The 12,013-nt window shown below is 37.2% G+C and overlaps 1 protein-coding gene across 1 annotated transcript; it reads left to right on the top strand.

The window, feature by feature from the left end:
- Nucleotides 1-3,706: 3,706 nt before the first annotated feature.
- On the top strand, nt 3,707-6,013 carry LOC143464542 (meiosis-specific nuclear structural protein 1-like). Its single transcript, XM_076962375.1, has one exon. It carries the CDS (start codon nt 3,772-3,774, stop codon nt 5,263-5,265), a length of 1,494 nt encoding a protein of 497 aa, XP_076818490.1. The 5' UTR covers nt 3,707-3,771; the 3' UTR covers nt 5,266-6,013.
- Nucleotides 6,014-12,013: the final 6,000 nt, after the last annotated feature.

Genomic DNA, 12,013 nt, shown 5'->3' with positions numbered 1-12,013 from the left:
GGTCATTTAAAAATGTAAGCAACAACACTTTGAGACCAAGTTGTTTGCATCATCTTTCATCTGGGGCAACTGACCTGAATGAACGTAAGATTTTTTCGCTGTCCCACACCAATCAATTGTGTTGAATTGTATTGTGATACCTTTGTTTTACTTCGAATGGTAAAATAATTTCTTTCTATAATATATAAATAATTTCTTTCTTTCTCTCTCTTTCTTTCTCTCTCTCTTTCTCTCTCTCTGCTGCCTTCAGCTACAAAAAGTTCTTTCACTTTTAGATCATTCACTTATAAAACTAAGAAAAGATTTAAATTGTAAAGTGCCTGCCGTCAGTCACGGAAAAATCGTAATTCACTGTAGCATTAAATTTGTGATAAAACGAATTTAAAAGTTTTATGCGAAGTTGTTTCTAGCTTTGTGAATATTCAATCGGTAAAAATTAGGTTTGCTTCTATAAAAAATACTTCATATACTTTAATATTGTAGTTTATTAATTTTTATTGAAATAGAAAAAATTGAGTTTTTGTTTCACGTAATAAATAGAATAATTAGTAAAAAGAAACCAAATTTAAAAGAAAACAATGTGACCAATTATTTGCACAACTTCTATTTTGTATTAATTTTGACATGACCAGCTATTTTCCATAATATGATTTAAAATAAAACCGTTGTCCTAGCAATAAATAAATCCGGTCTAATCGAGGTTTGAAGTACAGTAAGCAAGCAAGCAAATTGATTTATTAGGGGAAGCAGCTCGGCAATTAGAGCGTTGTAGTTAGTTTACCAAGCAAAATATTCTTAATTCCTTAATATTTATTCTGTATGTACTTACGGTCCCGCTATGAGTGAATTTTTAAATTTAAGTCGACTTCAATAGATTTCAACCGATTTGATTTGTTTACCTCAAAGTGCGTTTTTTGTTGGTACTAGGGACTATATTCCCCGTGCAAAGCGCTTAGATCCCAGCCGCACCCGCGCAAAACTAGACTGAAATCTTAGCCGCGCATATCGTATGGTCCGCCGTTGTTTAGTACTTCTACTTAGTTTTTTTTACGCCACTCAAATAAAACTTCAGGAAATATGGCAAAAAACTTAGCCTACATAAAATCTGAATTAGATTAAGTCGTATCCGCGCAATTTTTTCCGAAACTAATAAGGAAATTGGTCAACTGCAAATTACACAATTGCAAATTACAAAAGTAATAAATTTATGTCTGCCGCGCGTTATGCAAAGAAAGCAGTCTGGTGTGTATCGTACGATCAGACTAGAAAGTCATTAATGGCAGTTTTCGACAAGAAATCATGTGTGCAAAGAAACAAATCTTCGCATAACAAAATATGCAAAAAACTTCACTTTGTCTTTTCAATGTAAATAGCTCTATCCAAATCGCCTTGTTTTCTAATTAGCGGTTGTCTTTCGGTATCGATCGACATCCTGACTGCAAAATTAGACACAGACACACAACTATTGTTTTTCATGAGCTACAGTAGCGCACCTTAGCTGCCTAATTTTGCAGTTATTCTTTAGGACATAGTTTATGCACTCCCAATTTTCAAGTTTCCATTTTCTAATTTTCAATTTCAAAGTTTTCAATTCAATTTTCATTTACAAGTTAAATTTGGTGAAACTTGGAACTGCGAAATTTGCACCCTAAACGCGTCTGAGCATTTTTGAGCACCCAAACTTGTCATTGTTGGTTTTATGGCGAACGTATGTTGCTGAATGCGGACATAGTTCGCAGTTTGAATTGACGTGAGTGCCCCATATGGAAAGAAAGTGTTGTGGACCGGATATGTCCTGTGCACAACATAGCTATCTCGTGTACAAAATGGGTCAAACAGCTACTTTGTAAGCTAAATAATTCTCAAGAAATGACATCTAGTGCACATTCATAAATGTCGATGCACACTTTTTGTTGCCTATTAGTGCCCACCAGCCTTTGAAAATGACACTTCCTGGTGCACAAAAAACTTATATTCTGATCTGGTTGATTGCTTAACCTTTCGACATGCATGTTGATGAGTCTTGTGGGTGTGTGTCATGCTCTCGTTGGCAATACGAAATTGTCAGAAAGTTTCCATTTAGCGCGTATGGAATGAATTCGTCAATCGTATAGTATGGGCAGTGGGTAAACGAGTGGTTAAGGTGATGGATTTGCAATAATGCGGCCCATGTTGATAAGGTTGGTTAGCTAGTCTACGAAAGTATCAGTGTGCAAAATTGACCAAAATACTGTTATTTTTATATTAAATTTTGGTCCAATTTAATGGAGTATTTGCAGGTAGTAAGCAACATTCCTCTTCTAACCGTATACCAAGTCTCTACACTGTACAATACTTTTAAGTTCTATTGCGTCAAACTCACCCACCTTGGTAAAACCTGATTTTCAAACCTAAGTATTTCAACACCCAGTGCAAAAACAGTAATATCTCAAGTAAAAAACGAGTGGGAGAGCCCTTTTTTCACACACTTGCGTATTACTCCTTTATGTTTCTTTAAATTTCCATGTAGCTATCTTTTCTGTAAGTTTCTTTTTTAACAACTTTTCTCTGCTTGGGTCTGAATTTTTTGTCGGACCCAGTGTACAAAAGAGATCGACTATGGCAAAATGCATTGTTATCGACAGAAAATTAATATTATTCGATGTATATTAATACTCATTAAAACTCTGTTGTACTGATATATTGTGGTATATATATCACTTTACCGGTCAGCCAGGAAACACACTGTAGAATGGCACTTTTTGATAGAATAATCCTAAAAGGAAATGCAAATATTTTAACGTGACAAGGGCACGAGCACTGTAACAATGCCCTTCAAATTATTTGCCCGTGGATTGAAATTATCAACGGAACAACACATTTGCTTTTTTTATTGGAGTGGAAAATGCGGAGTGCATGTTTGTGAATCCTGTGTGTGCAAGCATCATGCTTTTTACTATAGCCTCTTTGTAATACAGGGAATTTAAATTGCCAAGTCTGCTTTTTGGAATGTATAAATGTAGTTAACTCATAAGGTAAAGTAGGTAAGTAGGCCATAAGGTAGGTAGGAAAAAGTAAGTAAGTAGGCCCTTTATGCTGATGAGTGATGAGTGATGACTATGATATTTTGATGCTTTGCACGAGAATTTAACAGTCTGTCGGTACGTAAGTCCAATCCACTACCATACTTATGGTGCTCCAATGTTTGTGAAGGCCTTCGGAAGCTTATTACCATAATTATCTACCAGCAGCCAACACAGACATATTTTGCTTTTCTGGTTTGATTATGTGTCTGAAAATACAAAATTTTGGTTGTGCTGAGAAATTATTAGCAACTGCAGGTAAAAATGCGAAAAGGCTTGACATTATTTTTTGAATCCAGCAAAAATTGCATTGTTATTAACTGGAATGTAGGTTTTAATTTCTTTATGTCACATAGAAATCTATAGAAGGGGGAATTCGATTTGCTTTTAGCAAACGCCCCGATTTCCTGTTTATCCTACAATGTATGTATTTTATGATATACAGTAGGATGCATGGTGATGGATTTGTGAAATAAGATAATAAACAAGATTTTATCTAGTTTGTGCAGAGCATACCTCTGCATTTACTGAAAGCTTCATTCGCTGAAACATTTCCAGGGCATTAATCAATTTTGTGGTAATACGGTAATTCTCAAATAAATGTCTTTCTGCTTTTAAATCTAAATTTCTATTCTTGCAGAACCTGTGTTTACTGATAGTGGTGCCCACTTAGTATTATAAATCATAAAAGTAAATAAACAAAACAAAGATGCTTGCATCGCAGCGTCGCGCGGCGCTCACCCACGCTCAGCAGGAGAAATTGCGAGTGGAAAATCGCAGGAAGGAGAACTTAAGGGAAGATTTCCTCAAGAATCTGAAAGATGACGCTCTGATCAAAGCAAACATGACAAGTGAAGATAGAGTCTCCGATAAGAGGTTTATTCGAAGGCTGCAGAAAGAGGAGCAGGAGCGATCAATGGAAGAAGCAATTTTAAAAGCGGAGCAAAATCGGATCCAGAGAGAAGATCAATTGTCTCAGGAGGAACGTCTAGCAAAGCAGTTGGAATTGGTTAAACTGGAAAAAGTCCGGGATGAGAAAATGCGTCAACAGATCCGTGATAACAGCCTGGAGCTAAGGGAACTGGAGGCAAAGCTTAAAGCCGGGTATATGAATCGTGAACGTGCAGCCCAAATCGCTGAGAAGGAGGCCATCAAGATACAAGGAATGCAACGTGATGCGGAAATATCCACGCACATGAAGACTGAGCATGCAAGAGCGGAGAAAGCGGAGCATGAGAGGGAGATGGAAAAATGGCAGGAGGGTGTCCGGTATCAGCAGGAACTTGAGCGCCAGCTGGAGGAGAAGGAACACAAAAAACAAGAAGCCTATGAAGAATTCTTGAAGGAAAAATTGCTGATCGATGAGATTGTGCGCAAGATTTATGAAGAGGATAGAAGGGAACAGGAAATGCGGCTGGAAAAGCAGCTCGCAACCCAAAGATTTATCGAAGAGTTCAAGTACAAGAGGGAGGAGTGGAAGAGATTAGAACGAGAGCGACTTGAAGAAGAAAATCGACGCATCCTGCAATTTGCCGATCTCCAACAAGCTCGTGAAAATGAAAGGATGGCTAAACAACAACAACAAGAAGATGCAAAGGCTCTGGTCCAACAACGCTTGGCAGATGAGATCACTCAAGAACAAACTGCCAAAGGAAAGAGGGAGCAAATTCTCCAGGATTTATACTTGGAGGAGCAAGAGGAGGCTGAAAGAAGAAAGGAAAGAGCAGAACAAGAACGTCTACTCCGCCAGCGTATCGAGCTCCAGGAGACACATGCAAAGCAGATGGAGTTCAAGGAAATGAGGAAGAGAGCTGAACAAATGGAAGAGGAAGAATTCAGGAAGCAGATGTTAGCCAAGTTCGCCGAAGATGACCGAATAGAACAAATGAATGCTCAGAAACGAAGAATGAAACAACTTGAACACAAGAGAGCGGTTGAAGCGCTGCTTGCAGACAGAAGACGACAGTTCGAATCAGACAAGCAACGCGAAATCGACGAGCTTCGAGATGAGGAACAGATGCAAGCGATGCGTCGACAGATCATCGAAGAAGAGAGGCAAAGATTGCTCAAAGAACACGCAACAAAATTGCTTGGATATCTGCCGAAAGGTGTCCTTACCAGTGATAGAGATTTGGCTCTGTTTGATGAGTCGTTTCAGGATGCTTACAGAAACCGTGCATCCAACGATTTTTATGAAGAATAACTCAATTCTTTTAGATCAAGACTCATGCTTTTTGGCTTTTAGACACTTTATGTGAATTGTCTACATTTTTTCTTTCATTCCGTTTCTAGATCTTTTCAGCGATAATGCTAGAGCACGTATTATGTCAAAATTAGAGCTCCTTGAAAAACAATAATTCTTAAATTTTTTGTTGTACGTAATGCCATCATATTGATTTTTATGTCATAGTGAATATCAGTCGATCTACTTCAATAAATGCCTAAACGTTTTCGTCGGCAACTTGCTACCAGAGCAAAACTCTTTACGTTACTTGGGTAAAAATATCATTTACCCGTTTCCATCATATAGCAGCTTATAGCCTATTCATTTCACAGTCATTAGTAAATAGGACACACTCTGACGCTCCTGCTTTATCATGTTCCGCTATGCCTCGCTTCTTATCAAAGCGAATGCTGGGCTACTGTATCGCGTTACACATCTATTTCTCTACGAGTCGATCACTTTTGTGGCTGAATTAGGATTTTTTTTTCTTCGTTCCGAAACAGCTCCAACAAATGTTGGTTTTATTTCATGCAAACAAGCAACAAGTCGTATTTATTTTTCACCGATTCATCTACGATGTACCGAACAAAGCTTCTGAATATGCAATATTGTGGTCGTCAAGTGACAGGTCATTGTATTGTTTAGTTTTCGCCATTAACTGTGCGGAGCGACAGTTAAGATGCCAACCGTTGTAGTTATAGCGCAATAAAACACATGCTCACAAACAGTTAACGAGCAGGAAAAACGGCAAAGCCCAAGGGATTAAAACATGCAAGATAGCAATAATGCAATTGTGCTATAGCTATAAGATGGAAGGTTAGCACGGCCACCAAACCCACAAAATAGTTCCTAAGTTTAACGAATTTAAGGACGGAATAACACAAACAACTACACTGTTAGAAGACGTAGAGCACATGTTCCCTAACATTAAAAACATGCATATTAAGTAGCCGATATAAAGTGACATGGTTAGATTAAAATGACAATGAATATCTTAAGTGCACAAGAAATGAATGTTTAAAGAAACTCCATTCTAGGAACCGAAATCCCGTTTTTGTGGACGAAAGAGAGAGGGAATTGAGGCGTGCGCTAAAAGATAGACTGCACGAATCAAATAAAAGTATAATAATGTCATTAGGAAATTATATTATAAGTATATAGGCTATAAGCGCAATATCAATCATATTTAATTGCAACAATTAAATAGAACGCATAAGTTTCAGCTCGTAACATACACTTTCGACATAGATTACGCCACAATTATTAAGATTTTTCAATGCAAGCACCACAGCAATCCACCAAAACCCTTCATACCCATTGAGCTATAAACGCTAGCAAGAACATATTCTGAAAAGTTAGCTTCAATTAAATGTTGAAAATCCAGTTCAATCTCTTATCGAAGCAAAATAATGCGCAAGAAGCGCGAACACAACCGCCAAAAAGCAGGAGAGTGCTATCATTAATCCAACTGCCAGTTTGGTAGAAGATTCCTGAATGAAGATCGAAAAGACACTATTTACTTTCCTTAGCCAACTTCTGCACAAAACAAACAAGCCTGTAACCGAAGCACACCGTAATATTTTAGAAGTAAACGCAAATCCTAAACATTCAGCCTACAATAGCGTACATAGTTCGATGTTTTACAGCTTTTGAAAAGCTCCGGATGAGCAACCTTCCGAAGTATGTGATCGAATGTCAGGCTTTCATCAAAGCATCCGTTCATTAGAATCGCTTCTATTAGGCACGAGCTTAATTCGTCGTATGGCCTGCAATAAAGTTAAGGCTAGCTACAACGCGATACCTAGTGCTAGAAGAATAAACACAGTTAACTTATTCATAATCACGTTATTGCTACGTATTCCATACACAAATCACTTTTTTGTTCGATTTAGTTTATAACTTTTGCCTATAGGCTATACCCATATAGTAGGCTATGCATAGTCTTACTCAAAGTGGCTCCGCAATTTAACTCATATTCTACTTAGAAAAGTAGTTTAGCCTGTCTATAGCCTTGCTTTCAACTTACATTTCAATATTAGAAAAACGGCAAAGTTTATTTGGACCTAAATCCTTTGTCTGGAGACGAAATTTTGAAACACAAATCTCCACTTGGTCCGTATAATTTTGTATGTTTTGACAGTGGGAAACTTCGGCAAGCATCATTGTCGTATTCCATGCTAAATTGAATTAAGTAACAACGTTTGTTCTCCCTTTAGCTTAGATATATGTAATGAAGCACCCTATTACGACATGCACTTTTTAGTAGTCTTGGCAACACGCTTCGTTATCGGCTAAACATTAAAATACTTACTGCTGCTTTTAGACGCTCCTGTGCAAAACAAAGCTAAAAGCGAAAATCCGATCACCCAAAATTCAGGTTTATGATCCATTGCCGAAAACGCTATCTTGTAGAAAGTTGTAGAACAAATTAGCTATGCAGGACAATGTGTGGGATGTTTCGAATTAGATCAATATCGCGTCGTATGGACATTAGAGGTTTTGCATCGCTGTTTGATGACTTTATCGACCCGCGATCGATGAAATAAATTTCTAATTTTCTCGCATACCCTTGAAACTACCTTTCAACTTTCGTCAACATATTTGTGCTGCCATTGATAACAGCTTGATCTAAGAAAGATGATTTCGCCTATTTTTCCTCAAAAACGAGATTACCGGTACGTGTATTTTAATTCTCCCGGGAAATCTCGAATTAATTACTTTAATTACAAAAGCAAAACAATTATAACACAAAATTGTATCTCAAAACATTTATTTTGTTATGCATAGTCTAAATACCTTCATTTTGTCAATAGGCTTACTTGTTTCTTGTAATGATATATATTAATATTGATGACAAATATCTGTAAAACGTCCTTTCCTTATCTGACAAAAATCGAATTACTTTTTATTGTGCTCTTATAAGGGCTTATTGCAAATCGATTTTAATAATGGTATGATAGATATCAAATCTCTACACCATGAGATATGGATGCTTTGAATCAAACTTGAGTTTTCATCTCTGTTCGATCAGCTGCTGGGGAACTCACAAACGCTTTTTTCTTTGAAGATCTTAATTAATGTTGATCACAGTACAGGCTATAGGAGAAAGGTGCATAAAACGGATCACCCCTAATATTTTCTTTGAGTGTATCAAGATTAATTGGAAACTTAGATAAGTGACTTAGACTTAGATAAGACTAATTAGTCATCCATGACCATACCTATTGTCTGATCGGTTGTTTCTGATAGTTTAATTAGTTTTTCTAAATTAATGTTAGAAAATTGATTTCGACATACTCTGATTTTATGATTGGTATGAAGTAAACAGGTCGGCAGCCTTACGTCAGCAGAATAAGGAGCTTTGTGCGCCGCAATTGTCTGCTGGTGGAAACTTTGTTTCACCGTTTTACATTATTCTTCTGGCCTCCTTCACGGACTGGTTATGCCTGCCATTATTCGGGTTAGAAGCAGAAAGAAATCTATGACTTCATGGTTTCGCCATTTTCTGGATTTTACGAGACTTTCAGAAGATGAATCACTTTTTCTAGTTTTGGTTGGACACAATACCAACACTAAAAATGTAATGTCTAATCCTTGTGACGCCACGATTTGCCGTTATAGTGAAACCCAAACCTTTTCTTACCTGGCTTATTTCGTAACATATGGATTATGCTCAATACCATTGGCGTCAGCTTAGCAAAATAACCGAGTGTGTAGCGGGACGTCATCACGTTCTGTCATGACTTCGTCTTAGTAACTTACCACATGCGCAAAGCAGAATATTTCAAGTTTTACAGTTAAATACATGCCTGAATTAATGTTAATATTTTACTGTTACGTTCAAACGAGTCGTAAAGAACGAGCGAACACACTCCTCGCAAAATATGTTTAATTAACTATCGTTTGACCACAAAATAAAAATGTTTCTCTGTTAGTTTGTTACACAATTCAACTTTGAACGAAATAATATATTTCATTATTTTGAAACAACAATAGGCCTACCCTCTTTAAAATGACAGGAAATAAACGAAATATATGAAATAAACAATACAATGCAGTAGGATTCAAACTGCAAGCACCTGGATTTAATTTAGCATCTTTCTCTCTAAGTGCCTTCCGCAGAGAACATAACGTTCGCCGAGACGTTAAGGCGCCTTGAAACACAAAAAAAATTCCATAAAACTCGTGTTTGTTTTATAATACAGTGAAATTACAAAAACTGATTACTGGAAAAATCTTCTATAGGTCTCTTTTATACTTTGCATGACACCTTTGTATGCTTTGGACTAACATTCCATAAAATATCACGAAAAGTTATGATTTAAACTTTTTTAACGGAGGCTCGAAATCCACACCGTTTTTTTTTAGCTAAAAAAAACAAATTTAGCTACTTTCATGCTAATTTTTAGCATATTTCTGCACGCGACCTAGGACATAGAAGCACGCCAACTGCTGGCGGAATTCCCCGGCTAGAAAACAAAACCAACCATGCTGCCTGCAATCGGCAAATTTATAAATGCTGATCACCTAAGGGGTGTCATTAAGGCCAGTAAGGCCCGCATTCCACCCTACCCTGGATGTTAGAAGTTTACACGACTTCTTCAAAGCCTTATACTGAACGGCTTGAAAGTGATCACTGAAACAGAACAGCTAGAAACGACAGCAATGGACGTAGGTCGACTTCGTATGTGTATGTACGGTACGTGTGATATCTATCGATACAGAACCCAGGGTAATATGATTTATAATCTGAAAACACAAACAAGGACTAAGTAAGGGAAATGACACTACCCTGTGAATCTGCAAACGATAGCAATAATCGGCGATACTAGTAAATTAGATCTCAATCACGTGGATAACAAATATAGACATTACGATAGGTTTGCTGGCAACTAACTTATCATACTGCATGCAAACAATCACTTAATCAAGTCAGGTTAACAACTGCAATAGATATACTGAATTGGGTGGGATTAAAGCTGATGCGCGAAATAACACAAGATGACCAGAAATAGAACAAAGAAACTGGGTGTTAACAAGCACATGGCAGCAAGGCAGGTCACGACTCACCAGTTCTAAAGAAAGGCATTTTCGACAAGGAAAGGGAATTACCACGAAATTAGACACACATCAATGACAAAGATACGTGGAGTCTTGGGCGACACAAAATCATTATCACTAAAATTATACAATTTCAGCAATTCTAATTGCAACTGCGTTTCCGTTACACTGCCTTCTGATTCGTATAAACAGGTTTTCTAAAGCCCTACATGAAACGTCAAACAAAATCGTAGACTGTAGAGATTTTGATGGTTACTTTGAAAAGATGAAAACGAGTTCGACATGAAACAGAACAAACCACATTACTAACGTAGAAGGTACTGCAAGTTGCAGGGTTAAAAATGAGGACACTAAATATGTTGTAAAGCGGGCTTGCCGTGTCAAGGTGCGTGTAGACGCAATTTCCTTTCGAAGTTTGCTTTGAGCCTGTGGGTTGTGTGGAAAAGCATCCAATCACCATCTTAGGGTGTTTGAAGTTGTATCGGTGCCACCCAGGAAAAGATCGGATACTTCATAAAGTAGTTGGTTCCTCCGCATATAAAATATTTCATGTGAGATTTTTGATAAAGGAAGCTAAATCTTCAACAACGTTTCGAAAGACAGACAACGTTTAGACAAAGCTTAGACAAGTTACAACCGCAGATGCAACTGTATTTCATAGCATATTTTTTAACCCACAATAAAAAGCGTCATATATTAAAAGTAACTTATACAATATGCTCTACGTTTGTATCCTGGCACGTATAATCCAAACAACGCCCTACTGAAAATAAAGTGCAAAGTAAACAATGGCACTTTTACGGGAAACTCTTATAAGAGCATCAGGAAATTGTTGGTGAAGCCGCTGTTTACTGTAGCTCCTGGTTATGTCACGTTTTAGTCGATTCGTATATAATACTATATAATATCTTGCACTTTTTCATCTCCTCCAAGAAAGATAATTTAGGAAGAGTTAAAATTGCTTAATTATATCAAGTTGTTGCAAGAATAACAACAACCTTAAAGAACTTGATGTTTTATTAAATACTGATATGTTTCGGACCTTACACTGGTCCTTCCTGACTTACTTAATGAAAAAAGTACAGAATATAAACAACAAGCTGTGATAAACAAGAAAATGTGCCACATACAAAGATAAAATTGTACCACAGATCACCCAACACGATAACAAACACTGGGGTCCGACCACAACCATGACAAGGTGGGACGTCAATCAACGAAATAAGATGGGAATGTGATACAAAGTGACAGGTAACAAAAACGAAAATGAAATCAAGCAAAGATTTTCAACCCTAACGAGGACCAATTTTCAAAAATTTGCTTGCTTTTAGGAGAGTTTTATTTTGCTAAGTCAGTAAGGCCTCATGATTAAACAATGCGGCAATTTTGTAATATTAATTTCTCCAGTTTTACAGTGGTCGCATAGAGCGGTGTGGTCATTTATGGAAGATTTTGCGTGAGGTTTGTGTCTTGTGTGTTCCCTGACTCTAGTAAGAAAATGGCGAGTGATTTCACCAACGTAAGTAATATCCGCGTCGCACAGGCACGTAAATTGATATTAAACCAAATTCGCACGAAATGTTAACTTTTGCTGAAACAAAAACCGTGATATCGTCGCCACATCTTCATGTATTTTCATTCACAGCTTGCTCCTTATCGAATTTTC

Source organism: Clavelina lepadiformis, chromosome 7 (genome assembly GCF_947623445.1).
Source record: "Clavelina lepadiformis chromosome 7, kaClaLepa1.1, whole genome shotgun sequence".
Classification (NCBI taxonomy): Eukaryota; Metazoa; Chordata; class Ascidiacea; order Aplousobranchia; family Clavelinidae; genus Clavelina; species Clavelina lepadiformis.
This window is presented reverse-complemented; position numbering and strand designations above follow the sequence as displayed.

Excerpts from the sequence above, each read along its gene's own strand:
- LOC143464542 (XM_076962375.1), top strand. The coding sequence starts at position 3,772 with ATGCTTGCATCGCAGCGTCGCGCGGCGCTCACCCACGCTCAGCAGGAG.